At 48.0% G+C, this 19,174-nt stretch overlaps 7 protein-coding genes across 7 annotated transcripts; 4 read left to right on the forward strand and 3 right to left on the reverse strand.

The window, feature by feature from the left end:
* Positions 1-2,164: 2,164 nt before the first annotated feature.
* On the forward strand, positions 2,165-3,531 carry N7529_002497 (FAD/NAD(P)-binding domain-containing protein; the record flags this gene model as incomplete). The annotated part of the gene is made up of 2 exons (XM_057238025.1): positions 2,165-3,148; positions 3,202-3,531. 2 exons carry the CDS (start codon positions 2,165-2,167, stop codon positions 3,529-3,531), a joined length of 1,314 nt encoding a protein of 437 aa, XP_057100636.1.
* Positions 3,532-3,702: 171 nt separating this feature from the next.
* On the reverse strand, positions 3,703-4,738 carry ssn8 (cyclin-dependent protein serine/threonine kinase regulator SSN8; the record flags this gene model as incomplete). Its single annotated transcript, XM_057238026.1, has 3 exons — positions 3,703-4,247; positions 4,296-4,505; positions 4,579-4,738. 3 exons carry the CDS (start codon positions 4,736-4,738, stop codon positions 3,703-3,705), a joined length of 915 nt encoding a protein of 304 aa, XP_057100637.1.
* Positions 4,739-5,200: 462 nt separating this feature from the next.
* On the forward strand, positions 5,201-7,408 carry N7529_002499 (calcium-binding mitochondrial carrier protein; the record flags this gene model as incomplete). Its single annotated transcript, XM_057238027.1, has 8 exons — positions 5,201-5,330; positions 5,387-5,467; positions 5,573-5,780; positions 5,846-6,465; positions 6,517-6,578; positions 6,643-6,746; positions 6,798-6,830; positions 6,889-7,408. The coding sequence occupies 8 exons, from the start codon at positions 5,201-5,203 to the stop codon at positions 7,406-7,408; spliced, it is 1,758 nt and encodes a 585-aa protein (XP_057100638.1).
* Positions 7,409-8,065: 657 nt separating this feature from the next.
* On the reverse strand, positions 8,066-9,307 carry N7529_002500 (glutathione S-transferase family protein; the record flags this gene model as incomplete). The annotated part of the gene is made up of 5 exons (XM_057238028.1): positions 8,066-8,647; positions 8,699-8,877; positions 8,930-9,016; positions 9,072-9,240; positions 9,302-9,307. 5 exons carry the CDS (start codon positions 9,305-9,307, stop codon positions 8,066-8,068), a joined length of 1,023 nt encoding a protein of 340 aa, XP_057100639.1.
* Positions 9,308-9,837: 530 nt separating this feature from the next.
* Positions 9,838-13,181, reverse strand: ubaA (E1 ubiquitin-activating protein ubaA; the record flags this gene model as incomplete). Its single annotated transcript, XM_057238029.1, has 5 exons — positions 9,838-9,976; positions 10,034-12,815; positions 12,873-12,958; positions 13,029-13,117; positions 13,176-13,181. The coding sequence occupies 5 exons, from the start codon at positions 13,179-13,181 to the stop codon at positions 9,838-9,840; spliced, it is 3,102 nt and encodes a 1,033-aa protein (XP_057100640.1).
* Positions 13,182-13,970: 789 nt separating this feature from the next.
* N7529_002502 (uncharacterized protein) lies at positions 13,971-16,322 on the forward strand (the record flags this gene model as incomplete). Its single annotated transcript, XM_057238030.1, has 1 exon — positions 13,971-16,322. The coding sequence occupies one exon, from the start codon at positions 13,971-13,973 to the stop codon at positions 16,320-16,322; it is 2,352 nt and encodes a 783-aa protein (XP_057100641.1).
* A 1,796-nt stretch (positions 16,323-18,118) lies between these two features.
* N7529_002503 (putative short chain dehydrogenase/oxidoreductase) lies at positions 18,119-19,169 on the forward strand (the record flags this gene model as incomplete). Its single annotated transcript, XM_057238031.1, has 2 exons — positions 18,119-18,428; positions 18,490-19,169. The coding sequence occupies 2 exons, from the start codon at positions 18,119-18,121 to the stop codon at positions 19,167-19,169; spliced, it is 990 nt and encodes a 329-aa protein (XP_057100642.1).
* Positions 19,170-19,174: the final 5 nt, after the last annotated feature.

Below are 19,174 nucleotides of genomic sequence, written 5' to 3' on the forward strand. Positions count from 1 at the left end.
TGATAATAGATCATTTCTAACCATTCCTACCGTTATTATTCATGAACTTCAAATTTATCTAATCTCAAAAATGAAGTGAGAACAACCTGGGTAAGTAACATCAAGCCCGGAATAGAGCCTTCACTTGGACGATGGGGGGTTGGGGGTTGGGGGAAAGCCGGAAAGCCCGAATTTTTCCCTTCGGCGGGTCCCCTTTGCTGCAGGCTGTGCAGGATATGGCGGCCTTCCCAGGCACATTCCCCCGGTTCCCCTATAGGGTGCCCGAATCGGCAGTGGCTGCTGATCTCACTTGGATCGGCTCCTTGAATACCCCAATCCTTCGACACGCAGAAAAACCCGAGAAAAACCTTGTTGGTCTTGAGACACATATCCTTAGCTGCATATGAGCGTGTCCCTTATTGGTAGGGGACATTGAGATCTTACCTTATCAGCACAAAGCTCCAAAATCGGTCGAGTTCTTTGCGGAATCCGGACTAGGGGAATAGGCCTAAGGGGCTCACTGGGTAGCATTGCCCAGTGATCTAAACCATGCGACCGAATTAAATCTGCAAGCTCCCACTTCACAATGTGTGGCAGGGTTCTGTAGGTTGTGGGAGCTATTTCCGGTTTGGTTTTTCTTTTCTCTTTTCTCTTTCAGCAACTTGTATCGATCGGCCCTGAAACCGGACATGCTGACGGGCGTCTACTAGAGCATCCTGTTACATGATGGTCCCTTCCACACAATATTGTAGTCCAGTAATAGCTGTTGTTCCCTTACACGGCAGCACCGAGAAAATTCAACCCTGAACTTTAGAAATAACGTGCCACTGTGAAAAAGCTGTCCCCAGTTATGGCTTCACCGCCCCTTTGGAGTTGGGGAATAGACTCTCACGAGGCGCAGTCGCACGGGGCGATTTCGGATATATCACAAACTTAACACGTTGAAGCTCGAACGGTGCAGGTGATCTGTCACGCATTGTGTAGTGCATTATTTGGTCTGTGTAAATCGTAGAATGTATGAAATATGCATTCAGTGAGGGACAACCATGCTCCAATTCAATCGACAAACGCCCATGCAAGGGACTTGCAAACACGATCTGCTCTTCCTGGCTGTATTTCAAAGCTCTCAATTTCATGTTAATCCATGAATTACATGATAGTCCATGAAATCGTGGCAAATCTGTGCTCCGAGTCGGAAGCTGGTTTCAGAGGCCGGGCGGCATTGAAATCGCGATTGCGGAGTCGAGTATAACCCCAAGGTTGTAGTGCAAAGAAAAAGTAAGCGCGTTTCCCGCTACACAAAAAGTTGGATTTTGTCTAGACTCTTGGGTAAAGTTAACCTCAGGGTGGCTATGCTTAAGTTCATCTACATATATTCAAGTATTAGAACAATATCCAATAGCCATGCTACATAAATAAAGTCTTAGTGTGTTGCTCAAGTGCTCCTTGGTCAGTATATTTTTGGCTTAAACTATATATAAAGCGCCCATGTAACTGGGTACGTAGGTAACGTTTCTATAGCGACCTGGGTATAAGACATGGGTCAGAAAACTATAATATTGATGGAAGATTTAAGGACTTCTATTTTATATTTCAGGTTTTTTCTATCTCCTTCTATACTTCCATTTGAATTTGGCGCTGTGACCTTGACATATAGTGCAAGTCCCTATATAATGTCATTGATTTTAATTCTCGATTTGACATTATACATGACCTTTTTTTTCTGTCTTTCACATTGATGCTGCCTAGGTAAGAAAAGAATATATACGTATATATATATATATTTCGTAGATGTCGTCAACATACGAGGTATCTCTCACATCGTCATTCTCATTGAATTTCATGTTCTGTCACTAATTTCAATGTGAAACATAGCTACAAATGGGAGCCACCTGGGCAGTGGCCGTGATGTCGAGGAAAAGTTTGTGTTTCTGCTATTCTTCTATGTGCATACATACATCCCACTGATAACATCGCAAATCAACCTTGGAATGAGATAACTCTTCGTCAATAGTAGCACAATGTAGTACAATCGGGTCATATGCCCCAGAAGAGAAAAGGTTAAGAAGTTGAAAAGTGCCTTTGGCTTCTTTGGTCCGAGATATCCATATCAAGCTGTCTGATTCTCCCACATCACCCCGGTTTAGATACTGTCTCCCCAAGCATAAGTCCCAATCGAAACAGAATGCCCTTGCCATCTTCGGAAGGGATGGAAAGTCCTTCAAATAGACCCCAAGAGAATGTGCTGGTTATTGGAGCAGGCCCAGTTGGGCTTGCCATCGCGTTGAGGCTAGCGCTAGCTGGTATCGAGGTGGATGTGATCGAGAAAGAGTCCAGTCTAGGTGAAGAACCACGTGCTGTGACATATTACGCAAGCGCACTGATTGCTTTGAACAAAATGGGAGTGATTCCAGATATCAAGAAAGCAGGGTTTGTGTCAGAAGGATTCTGCTGGCGCAAACCAATATGCGAGGACGGCCATGGCGGTTACAAGATGGGGGATGTGATGGCTCGTCTGCCTATCCCCCGAGAAGGGAGTGAGTCTCTCGGGGGCGGAGGTATCTTATATCTGCCGCAACCTGAGTTAACTCAACTGTTATTCGAGAAGGCAATAGCCACCGGTTTGGTTACTGTACATTTTGAAGAAAACCTCATCGGTATTCAGCAAGATCATTCTAGCGTCAGGGCCACGACCAAACACGACAATACCGAGAAAATATTCAAGGCATCTTATCTGGTGGGCGCTGATGGTGGCCAGTCGGCCACTAGACGGCTGCTGGATATTCATCTGAAAGGGCATAGTTGGCCGGAAAAATTACTCTCCATTGACTTGCTATTTGAGGATCCGAGTATTGACAATGAGTTTCCCAGTCAGTTCATTGTTCATCCGATTCACTGGGGGATTGTCACTCCATTGAAGCCCGTGGAGTCCGGCAAACGGACTTTATACCGATGCGCTGTTAGCCTAGACCCAGAAGACAAAACACCGACTGACGAAATAAATTCCCCAGCTCATGTTGTGGCCCTTCTTGAGAAGATGCTTCCTGGTCCACGGCCAATCAAGGGAAAAGTGATCAAGTCATCTCTCTACCGGATCCATCAACTTTGTGCTTCAACATTTAGGAGGGGGAGATGTGTGCTTGCAGGTGATGCTGCTCACTTGAATAACGTTAGTTCGAATCCCAGATGCTCACATGATAAACGACTAATATGAGTGACTAGCCAATGGGTGGGATGGGACTTACGACGGGCCTGATTGATTCCGAAGCTCTATGCGACATCCTCGAAATGATTATCCTCAAAGGAAAGGCATGCGACTTGTTAGATGTCTATTCAAATGAGAGAGCAAAGGCATTCCAGATGTTCGTTGACCCTCAGAGCTCGCAGCATAAACTTCGAATACAATGCGACCCTGAACTTTTCCATGAAGACTGGTTGATTCAGCAGTTGAACAGTGCGTCTCCGAAACTTTTGGAAGAGTTTGGGCTCCCATTTTTCCAGCAGTGGAGAGTGGACATGGGGGAGATAATCTCGAATATAACAGTTTCTTGAATAGTGCTTTTGAGCCTCAGAGTTTATATTATCCATACTTGAAGCCTCGTTATTATTTGCTTGCAGATACACGTAAAATGAATCCACAACAGGTAGTAAGGCAAAAGATCTCTAAATCACCCGAAAGATCGAAACGCTAATACAGAAATGCTATGCAAGTGAAATAGAATATCATTTATCCAGATTCTTGCTCTTAACCATCCTCCCAATCAGTTCCTTGCAGGTCTTCTCGCTATATTGCTCCCACACCTCGTACAATGAGACCAGCTCTTGCGTACATTCGATGACAGCTCTGATATCAACATCACCCTCCGCGAGCCAACCGACAAGCTTTGCAATTTTAGGAGGGGGCCCAGATCCAGTCTTATCAGACAAAGCGGATAGCATCTGCATACCGCCTCCGTCTCTCATGGAAGCTGCTAAGGCCGATTGCCCGGAGCCTGGAAATGAGGCTGGATGTGAGGGCTTGAACACAACAGCCACAATTATTGCCATGATTGAAATGACATGAGGGGGATGTAGCAGCGGAAGGTCCGTCAAATAGTGATCGTTGATCACCGACCAGGCTAGAGTGACTTCGTCAGAGGTGAGTGACAGTTCGGTTTGGAGTTCAGATAAGGTGCGATAAGGATGATGCACAATGAGCTGTGAGCTCATTTCAGAGATCAGGGCAAATTCGCATTCTCCTAGCTTTGCCACATCTGGGGTAATAAACTCTACGTACAGTCAGCAAAGTGTTGATAGCTCCATATAGGGACCCATACCTGGCCATAGTCCACGAGCTTCATTGACCACAAAACGGATATGCTGTGGACATTCTTCCATCTTGCAAGCTAGATAGAATGCCGTGGTAAGTACGAGGTATGGATTCGTCTGTCGAATCTCGTTCTTGGTGTAGAATCTCTTCAGATACACCTGGGCTGTAGCAATGGCTTGCTGTCGAGTGGACATGCGCTTTCCAAGCTTGATGAGTTCTGTTTCAATGTTCCATTAGCCCACGAATAACAGATGCCTCTAGATATTGAATCTCCCATCAACCAAACTTACGTTGGTTGAAATAGATGTTCAATAGTCGTTGATCCGGTAACGGGAATTGCGAATGAGCAACTTTATCCTTGTCCCGTAATCCATCTCGAATATCTGCTAATCTGTCCCTGGAAAAGAGCCAGTGTCGACGTTGGGATGAAGCCCAATAGTTGGCGGCCATATTAGAAGTTCTGATGGTTCAAACAAACCGAAAGTCGTCATGACATCCGAGGTCCGACAACCCCGCCCTTTTCCAAGCACAAGTTGTCTTCTTGATGAACAACAATGGATCACGCAATAAGACAATATAAACAATAAAGATGGAGATACAAATAAATAACCAAACAATAATGAAGTCGGATTGTAAATCCCAAAAAGGGTTAGTAGGGTTTGGCCCTTGGCCCGAAAGATAATCCGGGCGTCAGAGGTCAAATCGTCGGGCGTCTATTAATCATTATTCATTGCTTCATATCATAACTTTGCGTCCCCACATCATATGCAACTCGATCCTCCCCGGACCTTCACTCGAAACTTGCTTACTCGAAAACTTACTCAAAACTTCGATTTCAACTTTTACAACTCAAAAGGGGGAAAAAGCAACAAAGCAAATAATGAAGGGTGACCGGTAACAAATTTCCTCATCATGGCACCCGGAGAGTCGAAAGACGAACGCGACAAACGAGTTGCTAAACTCTGGGAAACACTGGATACTCGAAATGAGGGCCATATCGACTTGACTGGGTTGAAGAAGGGTCTCAAGAAGATCGATCATCGTGAGTTTGTTTGAAAGACTTCGCGCCGTGAGACCAGACTGATGATTTCTTCCCAGCTTTGAAAAATGCAGATGATATGGTAGTCAGTGTCGTCCGAGAGGTAGACACGAATGGCGATGGGCGTATAGACCAAGCTGGTAAGCCTTTGAGAATAACCGAACCAAGCTATGCTTTGGCTATGCTTTGGGGAAGGGATATTTTGGCCGCGCGCCAATATTTACTCCGATCCTAATCACCACCAGAATTTCGAGCATTTCTCAACCAAACCGAGGACAGCCTATGGAAAATGTTTGAGAGCATCGATCGCAATCATAATGGAGAAATCGACAAGCTGGAACTGCGAAATGCCTTTTCGCGTTCGGGATTAACAGTCTCCAACGCCAACCTCGACCGGTTTTTCGCCCAAGTGGATAAAAACAACGACGGCGTAATCTCTTACACGGAATGGAGGTATGATCGTTCGGGACTCCGATTGAATATTGCCAGGTATAGGCTGACAAGATAACATTCTATAGGGACTTCCTCCTCTTTCTCCCCCTCCACTCCCCGACCGACCTCAACGCAGTCCTCTCATACTACACGGCCACGGGCAATCTAAACCCGGAAGGAGATGTCCACATCAATGACCTGCAGGGTTTAGGTACAGACCATCCGTTTCTTAAACCTCATCTTTTGGCCATTCAGCACCTTTTGTACAACATCTTGTCATTCCCCGCCCTGGCCTCCCTCCTTCCTTCAGTCCATGCGGAAGTCAACCATGTCTCAAAACTCGGTCTCGTTGTCGAGGATGAAAATTTCTCGTTAAACAACGACTTCGAAGTAGAGTGGTTGACTATTCCTCAGACTACCGCCATGCGGATGTTTTTCCGATATTATGGACGGAAGTTGACCGAAAATACCCCTCAATTAGGCTATTTTTTCGCAGGTGGAATCGCGGGAGCCCTGTCAAGAACGGCTACTGCCCCCCTCGACCGTCTTAAAATCTACCTCATTGCTCAAACTGGCCCCAAAGAATCCACCGTTCGTGCGGCGAAGGATGGAGCCCCGTTGGCTGCGGCCGGGAATGCTTCAAAAACACTATTCGATGCGCTCAAGGAATTATGGCGAGCTGGAGGAATACGGAGTCTGTTTGCAGGTTAGTTGGATCAGTATTGGGTTTGATGAAGCGGCGACTGACTGTAAACAGGAAATGGCTTGAACGTGGTAAAAGTCATGCCAGAATCTGCCATCAAATTTGGCGCTTACGAGGTTCGTATTCCTAATGTTCCGTCTCCATCTCAACGGAAGCTCATTGCTAACGACTTGGAATCAGTCTGCGAAACGAATGTTTGCACGACTTGAAGGACACAATGACCCCAAACGACTCCTTCCCACTTCACAATTTATGTCCGGTGGCTTTGGTGGAATGGTTGCCCAGTAGGTCTTGTGCCATTGATATGAGAAGCGCTCTTTCTAACAGCTTTCTAGATGCTTTGTTTACCCCCTGGACACTTTGAAATTGTAAGCCAAATCGCCCTCGTGGTGCTCTTGAAACATCCTAGCTGACAATCTCGAACAGTCGCATGCAGTGCGAGACTGTGAAAGGCGGCCCCAAAGGCAACCAGCTTATTGCAGCCACCGCGAGGAAGGTGTGGAACAAAAACGGCCTCATTGGCTTCTTCCGCGGTCTTCCGCTTGGCCTGGTGGGCATGTTCCCTTACGCCGCAATCGATTTATCGACATTCGAGTACCTCAAACGAACCCTCATCGCCAAAAAGGCTCGCGAGCACGGCTGCCACGAGGATGATGTTCCTCTTGGCAACTTCGCGACAGGTGCGATCGGCGCTATCAGTGGAGGATTCAGTGCCTCCATTGTATACCCTCTTAACGTCCTCCGCACTCGACTCCAAACACAGGGTACCATCATGCACCCGCCTACATATAGTGGCATTGGCGAGGTTCTCAGCATTACCCTCAAAGCAGAAGGCCCCCGAGGCCTCTACAAAGGACTCACCCCCAACCTTCTCAAAGTAGCACCTGCCATGTCCATCAGCTACGTGGTCTATGAAAACGCGAAGCGCATGCTTGGTCTCCGGTGATCCGCCGGTTGGAGTTCCTCTAACCCACATCACCTCCCCGCGTGCCCCTGCGGATACCACTCGGCATGTTCATGCCCTCACCCCTCGACCCGGCACATCAATTCTGGTGGACCCGGGCCGAGCTTTGATCTATTTACTCGCCTGTCATTTAGAAGCCCTCCTAAGATACCCACATGGGCCACTATTTGTCCCGGCTAATCCCTCCATCATGGATGCATTCACCTGCATCTCATTGATATTTCAGATCTCTCTCAGTGATTTAGCAGGAGATCATGTCCATTTTTGCATGTGCCTTTAGTTGCTATCAACAAGGCTTTCAATCTGTAATTTTTTATTTTCTTTTTATTGCTCACGTTGCTCTCACTTGAGACAACTGTACTTTTGACCTTTGATACAGATCTCAGGGGCACTGGGAAACCCAGCAACCATCACCACATCAGCATGGCATGGCGTCTATACAATACCACGGGGCTTTTGGATTCATTCTGTCTATATCTATACTACTAGAAAACCTATATTCTTGGATTAAAATGCATATCATTGAAAACAAAATTTGCTCTGAATGTCATTTTGGTTAAGTTCAGAGATTGCCCAGTCTTGGCTTGTACAAATTAATCGTTGATTTCTCTTTCATCTCACAAATCGTTCACCAACCACTTAGTTAGCTGCCCGCACAGCCTTGACCTCTTCATCCTTAGGAAGAATATCAGGAACAGGTCCAAGGGGAGTAATAGCAAACTGATTAATTTGCTTGTGACTCTTAGTGTAATGGAACTTGATATGCTCAAACTCAGTGGTATCCCGGAAAGCGGGAACATCCCAGTAGAGCGTGCGAACCCAGCGGTGGATAGCCGGGTATCCCGAACGGATATCGCGAAGATTGCACTTGAAATGCTGCACATAGACGGGATCAAAACGGATGATAGTAGTGAAGAGTCTGATATCAGCCTCGGTGATCTCGTCGCCAAAGAAATAGGGCTTCGAGGCAGCCTGCTGCTTGACAAGATGAGCTTCGATCTTGTCGAGCGAGCCGAAAAGCGTTGTCACGGCCTTTTCATAGGCTTCTTGCGTGGTTGCAAAGCCGGACTTGTACACGCCGTTATTGACGTCATTGTAGATCCATTCGTTGGATGCGTCGATGTCAGCTTGCAGCGCCTTGGGGAAGAGCTCCACTTTCTTGAATGATTCTGGGAGCAGATCATCAAATTCGTGGTAGAGCATGCGGATAATCTCGGCACTCTATTTTATTTAGACATGGCCCTAGAGCACATTGGGGAACCTATCTCATACCTCGTTGCTGACGATCAGCTTTGTCTTCTTGTCAAAGAGGACTGGGACGGTAAATCGGCCTGTGTAGTCCGGGTCATTGGAGAAGTAGACCTGGCGGATGTGGGTGAACTCCGCGTGCAGAGGATCAGGGATGGCGTTCTCGCCCGGCAGCTTCTCATCAGCAGTAGGGAATCGCCAGCCTCAGACGTCAATTAGTGATTGTTTGCCTTAATTGCTTGACTGAGCTCTCACCATGTTCTCCCAAATGCCAGTGCACCGATGAGAAAGAAATAAAGTCCTCAAGGCCCTTGAGCTTTCGAGTAATCAAAGTCCGGTGAGCTAAAGAATGATTAGTATTGACCCAATGACAAGTCAATTGAGAGCCAGTTCATACCCCACGGACAGGCATATGAGACATAGAGATGGTACCGGCCCTTCTCGGGAGGGAATTGGGCGCCAGCCTCTCTCGAGATCCAGTTACGGAATACGGATTGCTGACGTTTGAACTCGCCTGACTTGTCGGCGGGGTTCACCCAGTCGGTGATTTTGGCGGAATTTCCGGTCTTGGAACATGTGTCAGTAAATGGGCAATTGTAGCCGATGCAGACGGCTTGTTTTGCTTACAGCCATATTCCTAAAAGAGGTGATTGTGGAGAGCCGAGAGCAGTGTGAAGGTAGACGCCCCACACAAAAAATTGATACACGTGGAAGATGCTGCAAAGCCTGAGATCTGAGAGTATTAAAAAACATTACTGGCAGACAGCGGCGAGAGAGCTTTTATATATCTCGTGAAACGACCGGAATGACGTCTAAGTGCTGATGTAATATTTGCTTATCGAGAAATCGATCAGCTTTGACAAAGCGCAAAACCTTCCCGATGTCAGGTCTAGATGGGGCTTGGCACAATCACAATATTGACAGTCACATTCTCTCATTTATTTTCAGAGAAATATATGAGGTGATCTATTGGAAATCATTCTATCCATGAATGGGCGTAAAGCTTACATACTGATGGCCCAAGATTAGTAATCTACATCTTTCCAAAATCGGATTCCAGTAGAATATAGAAAAAAATCAGGAAATCTAGCTATTGTACTAGCAGTAGTTATGATAGCCACCTAGCTTTTTGTAAACCCTATCTAGGTATGAGTCTAATGACCTTATTTGCGAAGCTTGACCATGACATAGGGGACTTCGACATCCTCTTCGGTCTGGTCCTCAGCAGTCACCTCGAAGATGATGTTCTTTTGGTGATCAGGAACTGGCTTCTTGCTGACGTGTTCCACGAGCTTGCTCATGCTGTTGATATACCATGTTAGTGGGTTGAGTTTATATAAGGTAGTAGGAAGGACTTACGTGAGAGGAAGACGGTCCTTAACCTTCGAGGGAGGGTAGAAGCTTGCATACAGCAGACTGACCCCGGAGCTGACCATGGTGATGTCCAAGCCCTTTTCGGCGAAGTAGTTGAGGAACTCCTGGAGGGGAATGTCGTCCACCTCAAATCGGTCCCATAGCTTATCGATTGTGACCTCGCCTGTCTTGCCCTGGTACTTGCCCTTTTCACTTTGAATAGGCTCACTGAAGCTAAAGAAAGGGAGCGCAAGGTTGACGAAACCGTTCTTATATTTTTCAATATCGTCCTGGCCATCAACAACCTTGTACAACTCCAGGGCAACGAGGCCAGTAACTAAAGCGGTCGTGGTGGCAATGGCCGGAATGATCTTTCCAGCAATGAATTTGGTCTTGTGTCGGTCAGATTGAGGGATATCATAGTTATCCGCACGAAGATTGCTTGCTGCGGTGATGAAATCAATATGGTGGTTGGTATCATCATCCTTCTCAAACTCAACTGGCTCCAAACGGAAGCCAGCAAGTGACTTTGGCGAAGGAAGAGAGGAGACAAGCTTCTGAATTTCCTCTTCATCAGAGGAAGACCCGGCTGGTTGGGCATTGGGGTCAGGATCGTTTTCATTGGCCTGGATCTTGACATTCGAGCTCGGGGTGAACTCGGGAATAATCATATCGTCCACTACCCTGCGGTAGTAGCCCTTGTCTGCGCCGGGATTCTTGATGCCGTAGTTGAATGCGTGGAGATTGGCGCCGGCAATGACAAACCCGAGATGAGTTGCGTTAGTGCTGTCGAACTTCAAGGGTGTAGGCGCGCGCTTAGGTCCAGACCAGAATAGTTGACCAGAAGATGTCTTGGAATCCCGGGGGAAGTTGTAAAGAAGCTGTTGAATCGCGTTGTTGTACTGCGCTTCAAATTGCTGGCGAGCCCAAACAATGCAATCATCAAATGTCAAGGGCTTTTCAGTTACCAAGAAGTCTCGCAAGTGCTCCAGTGTCTGCTTCTCATTACCCGCCTGCTTGAGGGTCTGCTGGATGTAGTCGGGTTGGGAGAGGTACATGTTGACCGATTCGGGTGGGCCAACGAAGTACGTTTGGAAAAGATCCCGTGCCCAGGCAATAGTGTGCTCAATGCGGTTCGGGAAACTCTTCAAGGTGCACATAGGGAACGACTTCTCCGGGGGATCTTGAGAGCTGGAGTAAGACTCTGTGATGAAGGGAAGAATGACCTGGGTGTTACCCTTGGTGCCAAGGGTGCCACTCTCAAGTAAAGGCTTGCGGAAGAAAACACAGCGGCGATCAACATATGTTCGTGCATCGACATTGTCTAAAGCATTTGTCACACCGTCGAGGCCGTTCCAGAAATTTTCATCGAACACATGCTCAGTATCCGCACCAACGCGGTCACGAAGAGTAACAATTTTATCATTCAGCTCTGGGTTCATGGTCTGAGCAGCTGCAGATGCACATTCACTCTTGAGCCTACCAACGTCCTTAGTGCGGAACAAGAATTGGCGGTTAAGGTTGCTCTTCTCAATTTGATCCATGTCGGTGACAAAGATCTTTCCCTTCGGGCCGGTACCAAGACCCATCATGGCCCAGTTCTTGAGGGTCTCACAGCCGATGGCACCGGAGCCGACCAAAAATTCAGTGACATTGGCAAGCTTATCCTGGTATTCTTTGCCAAACACGGCAATCTGGCCATCGTAACGAGTGCCAAGGGGCTTGCAGCTCTCCTCAGATCGAGTGACAGACGAAGGCAACGACTCCAGGGAATCAAAGTACATCCACTGCTGCACAGGACCGAACTTGCCAGAAACGGCCTTCAGAACTTCCTGGGCAGCGATACCGCCGAAGAAAGCAGCCAAGGGGTTCAAATCGCCACGCGCCTGGTAGCTGAGCTCCTTGATAACCTTCTCATCGAGCTCCACCTTGTCTTCACCAGCTGCAGCGAGATCAGTAGCAAGCTTCAGGACTTCCTGTGCGTCGCTATCATTATGAGGACGAGGCAACTGGCCACCATGAATCTCTGCAAACTTGTGAAGAGCCTGAACACCGATGTGCAGCTGTTGCGGCCGATCGAATTTGGCATAGTCGGAGATCAAAAGCTCGGGATTCTTGAGTTGCTCCTCCAGTGGCTGGAAATCAATGAACTTGGGCATTTTGACTTGGTTGAAAAGACCACCGCCCTGGTATGTTCCCAGGCCGGAGACATCGCCGATAGTAAAAGTGTACGGTCCCTTCACAGTGACTTTGCGGGGATCACTACTATTGAGGCCATCCATGCCCTTGACTTCAGTGAAAGTGACAAAGTCACCATCTTCGAGGCCATGTCGAGTTTCGTCCAATGCCGATACCAACCCTTCTTCGCTGATATCTGCCACGATTCCATTGGCAGGCTCCTCACCCGTCGGATCACCTACGGTGAAGTTCTTTCCAAAGTCATTGAAGATATAGCCAAAGAGACCGAAGGTATCTGTGATGGTGAGGTAGATTCCGTTCTTGTGGCAGAAGTCGGCAATAATCAGTTGTTCCTTCAAGGGCGTCTGCGTGAGCACTACTGCCTGGTAGCGCTTAAGTTTTTCCAGATCATCCACGAGGCTCTCGCCCTCATGAATTGTAGTCGGAACATATGAGTTCAATTCGGCGACTCTGGGGGCGGTAACTTCAGCACGGGGCTTGCCGACATCCTGGGGCTGCAGGAAGAATTGAGAAGAGAGATCGGCGATGGCAACGGGGGCGGGGTCATAGAGGGTGAGAGACTTCACACCGGCGAGGGCAATGTTCTTGGCTATAGAAAGAATCAGATTTTGGGACGAATGTCTTCAATTAATAACAATCCACTTACCGATTTCGACACCGAGGCCCTTGAGACCTACAACTAGAACATTCGAAGAGCCCATACGCTTCATGGCCTCGTGGCCAAGAACGTACCTCGAAGGTGTTAGTATATACCCGAGACCCTGAATGCAGTGGGGGGGGGGGGGGGATGCAGGTAACTCACAACTGCCGACTATAAAGAGATTCATCGATTTCCCCATGCTTGATAGCTTCGACGGTTGCTTGGGGGTTGTCGACCTGCATCTTGACGTCCTGTAATAAGATCCATTAGTATTAGTGGCAGTCTCTCTAGGACCAAGACCAATCATACCGTCATAGTTCTTTTCTCTGGCCGAGCTCCGACGGGGTCTTCAGAGGCTCTGCGTTTTTCCGGCTTAGCCGCTTCTCGAACAGGAATATTGGAAGGAATGATGAAATTCAGGAGCTGAAAGCCTCGCGGGGAGCAAGACTTTCGATAGTGATGATAAATCAAGTTGCAACGCCTAGCGTACCAGGTACCTAGCTCAACGAGCACAAGGAAGAGTAGCGATCCGAACGCAGTTGGCGTTTATAACTCGATAGACGAGAGAGGTGGTGAGTCTTGTGGAAGGTGAGAAGAATAAGAAGAAAGAAAGTGACCGTTGAAGTAAATTACAAGTAGGAGAGATCGAGAAGGGACACCGACGTAAGAGGGGACCTTCGCCTGCCGGGCGGAGAGCTAGTATGACTAATGGGCGGTGAACGGGCGATTAGCCCCGCGATGTTCTGATAAACAGCCTAGAGTTGTAGTTCTCGATGGTCTTGTCTATAATTTGGAGGCTATGCTTATTCTAGATATGGTTAATGTCTAATGCCGAAAGAAAATGAACACCTCTTCTATGCTCTCCTACTCAGCTTGACGTCTTTCAATTTGTGACGCCTGACGCGTCTCGGCATTCAACGCGAAGCTCGGCCCCCGACAAATATTCAACTTCATATGTGTCGCTTTGAATTCGTGGGCCGCGGTCTATTGTATTGGAATCGCCAGAAGTATCCAGTAGAGAAAAGCCGGTTCTCTAGGTGAGTGATTTGCATACATCCCTGTGGTTAGCTGGTGATTGATATCTGATAGGGAAATCGGGTCACAATGCTCCACGAGATCCTCCTCTCCCTCTCCGGCCAGCCCTCGCCGCTCTTCAATACCGAAAAAGGAGAAGACAGTATCACGCAAGATGATTTTCCTCTTCTCTCGCCTCCGGAGAAAGCCCTCCTAGCCTCCCTTGGCCATCTGAGTCGACTCCACGCGCAGCTACGGAAACAAACAGCCGCTATATCCTCCACAAATCCCTCTGTTATATGCCGCTCGGTGTCCACTGCTATACTAGGGGTGCACCTGGACGAATTTCAAAGGAAGATACTGGAGGTGGAGCGGGCAATCCTCGCCGAAGATAGCGGATATGTTGGGGGCTACGGTATTGTCCCATTGTCAACTATCGTGGGTGAATTTGCACCATGGACACGACGCATGGATTGGCTCTGGGGGGTGATGCAGTTCATCCAACCGGATAAGAATTGCGGCGATAATTCACATGGCTCCGCGGGAGCGGCACTCATCGATCATCTACGGGTCGAAGCCCAAACAGGATATCTTGATATCAAGGAGATGGCATTGAATCTGGCAACAGCTGCTGAAACAGCATGGATGAAGCAACTTTCGATGTGGCTTCTATATGGAAACCTTCCGATGTACGGTAAGGATGACTTTTTCATTCGTCAAGACCCCGAAAATGCAGACGAGGAGACGCAGTTCAGCATGAATCCTAGATTGCTCCCAAAATTTGTCACTCTTCAAACAGCAAGCTCTATTTTGTTCATCGGCAAGTCGCTGAATCACATACGGGCGAAAAGAAAGACCTCCATAGCCGGGGCATCTACCGCGCCTGTGACTTTGTATCGGGAGCACATAGAACAACTTGCGAGTGTCCAATCCCCGATCTCGCCCCCGAAACTGTCTACTGTCGTTGACTGCATTCGACTTTCACTCTCTCAGTCGACCTTGTCGAAATTATTACCACTTCCCAAAATCCTTGAAATCCTTACCTTGCTGCACAACTTCTTTCTCCTAAGGCGAGGAGAGTTTGCGGTGGCTCTCGTATCACATGCGGACTTCCGCATAAATGAAAGTCGACGCCGTGGTGCAACAATGCCCAGTGGGGTTTCAGGAAAACTCGAAGGTATCGCCATCAAAGAAGGAGATGTTACATCTGCTTTGGCCCAAACATGGGCAGAGCTTTTCTCTCTACAAAAAGAGGAAGACCCTCCAGATGAAGAGCTCGAACTTGCCCGGGAACTTCTTAATCTTTCCCCCAGCAGTGGGAAAAACGGGCGGCCGATGACTCCTGCTCAAAATTCAAATTTGATATCTGATATCTCGAGCGTCTCGTTTGAGGATATTCTCTTCCCGACACCCACAAACCTCACCGCGCAAATTCGAGCCCCTTTGGACTTATTTATCTCCAACTCTGATATTGTGATATATTCCAAAATGCATTCGTACCTTTTAGGGATACGGAGGGCTCAGATCCGGCTTGGTGATCTTTGGAAACGGACTCCCCTAAGGAGAACACACCCCACTCCGTGGGGACCACCCAAAAGCAATAGTCCTTTTGGGCAAGCTAAGTTGAAGGCGGGCAGAGAGAGGGATAATGTCCGTATCCGTCAAATGCGCCCCGTCTGGGCAACGGGCAGCGCGTGTCTATTTATGCTTTCTGAGATTGGTGGTTTTTTCCAAGGAGATGTTGTCAATGAGTCATGGCAGCACCTTTATCAATGGATTAAAGGATGCTCTTACTCGTCATCGGCCCCTGGCTCTCGACCTGGAACCGCGTCATGTTCAAAGCCGCAAATCAATTCAAAGACGGCATCTCCTGGTCAGACGCCTGCTAAAGACTCCTTCGAGGCTGACCAAGAGACCATGGGACGACATGATCCCGAGGCTCTGACCGTAGCTCATCGCCGGCACTTGGAATCCCTTGTATATTCTCTTCTTCTTACTGAAACTCGATTTACAAACATCCTCAGAGGCCTCCTCACCAATATCGATCGCTTTGCTGCTCTTGTGATCCGACTGGAGACAATCCAACGCAACATGGACCTTGAAACAGACGAAGGTGTGGTTGACGCCTTGGTTGATTACGCCTCAGAAGAAAGGGAAGTTTGGGAAGAGCTGAGTGTCACTCGTAGGGATGTCGATACAGGCATTAACACCCTCGTCACGAGCCTCAGAGACATTGACGATAGTCGCTCGGGAGATGGCCGGGGGCTAACATCGGGTCAATTGTGGCCCGGCTCACACAAAGATGACGACACGCCTGGATTTAGCCACTATGTGCCCCGTAAAGCAGCGGGGGTGGATCGTTTGCTCATGAAATTGGACTTTGGTAGCCTTCGAAGCGGCTTCGGTCCCGACATGACTACCGGTCCTGCGGGCCTACAATAATGATCGGTACCACCTATCTGATCTGCCATGGATTTGGGGGTCTTGCTTTCATTGCGCTTTTTAATGTAGTTCCAGCGAGGGTTTGGCGTTCTAATTTAAGGCTATCGGTCCATGGGAGTTTGGACAACTATACGAATGGTTTTTTACGCCTCCGGGACTTGCTATGCTTGTTTGTGGCAAGTTCGACACAGCTCGACACAGCTATTGAATAAAATTTTGAGTTGGGTCTACCCACGGTTACAAGACGGGTCATGTGTCGTCTGCTAGTTTCTTTTTTCGAGGATCAGCAGGACACTCCTGTCCTCGTATATCGTTTCTCTGAAACAGACCTAACATGTATCCCTTTTTTGGAATCCAAATGAGACAGATGACATGAATGTAATGTGTATACCGTCCTGCAGAGTACTTGAGATCTCCTTGAACCACTCAGTAGTTCAGTGTGGCGGGAGCGGATTGTAAGCAAATGTAAGTTGTAGGACTCAATCAAAGGGCTTATTTGCGACCAGAGGATCCAGACTGCTAGCTCGGCCCTTACGCCACATGAAATATGGAGGCTAGGCGTGCATATGTATAGCGGGTCATCCGCCTTCGAACACTTGTACCTCCCGGCAGATGGCGGAAGCTTGATAGAGAGTATACCTTGGGTTTGGCGCAGTAATAGCACGCGAGAACCCGAAAAGCATAGTTCTATTCGTGTTCAAGGGTAAAAAAAAGACACTTTACACAATTATTCTGCCCCTCGGAGACTGAGTCGGTGTGAAGTGAGAACAAGGATTACCCAATTAGGACATCCCGAGATTGAATGTATGTGAATTCATCAAGCTTAGGTGGACCTTCCTCCCCCAACTAAAATTAAAAATAAAATGAAATCCGAGCTCGGGACTGGGTAAGCTGTACTATCGCGGGGTTCGGGTGGATTTGAGGTGGAACTCGGAGGGTCCTGGACCTGGGAGAGACCGGGACGCCGAGAAAGGAGAAAACGAGTATGATATCGTCAAATGACCTATTTCTCGGGATCTTTCTGTGGAACCCTCAGCATTGCCAAGCCTCAGTAACAAGGAGAAAAAGAAAGAAGCAAAATACAATACAATTCTAAATAGAAGTCAATGCCGAGAATCCCATTGGAGGCAGCATTCCGCAACTGCGCAGGGAGCCTCGACTTCGCAGGATCTTCTGATAATCCCCTAGCAATACTACATACCCCCTCGCCCTGGAACTAGATCGGAGATCAGTATGGAAAAAAGAAGCATATTCTAGACCAATCAGCTCCAATTATACTTGTGATAGCCAATCTTGCATACTTCGGTTGACCCTGAGTGGGCCACTCTATCGAAGTTCTGATCGAAGATTTCCTGTTTTCAATACAAGGGTCACGATAGTGCATCTGGGAGGTGCAAATGAGCAGCCCCTTTCGTCTGAAATACCCATTTGAGTGGCTAATTAGAACTTCTGTGGCAAGCTTGGACCCAGTTACCATGGATGCAGTGGAAGTGCCTGGGTCCATTTGGATCATGGTGAGCGCATCTAGGAAGAAACCACCAGGTCACACGCACAATGGGTTTCTACTTTTCATGTCAATCATGATGCAAAGTATCTTTGTTTTCGGTAAACTTTAAAGGAAAGTCCGTTTCAGCTTTTGGGGCATACAAACCAATCGCTCCCTTCAAAAGCATGGCTTAACCACTGTGAACAATTTTGCAGCAGACTCTTCCTGCATTCAGTCCATCGAACTGTATCTTATATCTCATATATCCCCATTTTTCTTTATATACCCATTCCTTCCAGTCCTTCCAGTTATGTCTTTGGCCCAGATGTTGGCTCCCGCTCGAATTCGTTTCGTCGGAGCTGCCGTCATTGCTCCACGAGTTGTGTCTTCTTTGACTCGCCTTTATTCTACAACCAAGGGCTCATTCAGCTCACAAGATATCCACAATGTATCTCATAACCCGGACCATATCCAGTCAAAGATGCCAGAGAGAAAGCTTCTGCGCAACAAAAGCCGATTCAACGAGTTTGATCTCGAGGGCCGAGTATATGCCATTACCGGTGGAGGTGGAGGATTGGGATTGTCCATGGCAGAAGCTTTGATTGAAGCAGGTGCAAGAGGTAAATCGATTTTATCTCCTGTACACCCAACACGGTACTGATTCTACATTATCAAAACTAGTGTACTGCTTAGACCGTCTTGAAACCCCCCATCCAAATTTCTTGGTTGCCAAAGAGAAGGCCGAGAATGAATATGGCGGTAGCTTGGAGTATATATGTCTCGATGTCTGCAACAACATTGAAGTCAACAACGTGTTTTCTACAATTGCCGCACAGAATGAAAGGCTGGACGGCCTGATTGCTGCTGCCGGAATCAATCACCTCCAAAGCGCGCTGGAGCACTCCCAGCAGGCCCTGGACGATGTAATGTCAATCAATTTTAACGGAGTGTTCAACTCGGCCACCGCTGCCGCCCGTCAGATGTTCAACTATCAACAGAAGGGATCAATACTCCTGGTAGCAAGCATGAGTGGTCTCATTGCTAACAAAGGTATGACTTCGCCAGTGTATAACGCATCAAAGGCCGCCGTGATTCAACTCAGTCGTTCACTTGCCATGGAATGGGGTCGTCATGGCATTCGTGTTAACAACCTGTGCCCTGGTCACGTCATTACCCCAATGGTCCACAAAGTCTTCCATCAGAACCCTGCTGCTCGTGCCACGTGGGAGGCCGAGAACATGCTCGGTCGCTTGGCTTTGCCTGAGGAGTTCCGCGGAACGGCGCTATTCTGTCTTTCTGATGCAAGCAGTTTCATGACTGGAAGCACCCTGGTCATTGACGGTGGCCACACTGCCTGGTAAAGGCT

The sequence above is a fragment of the Penicillium soppii genome (assembly GCF_028829465.1).
Source record: "Penicillium soppii strain IBT 18220 chromosome Unknown utg000003l, whole genome shotgun sequence".
Taxonomy (NCBI): domain Eukaryota; kingdom Fungi; phylum Ascomycota; class Eurotiomycetes; order Eurotiales; family Aspergillaceae; genus Penicillium; species Penicillium soppii.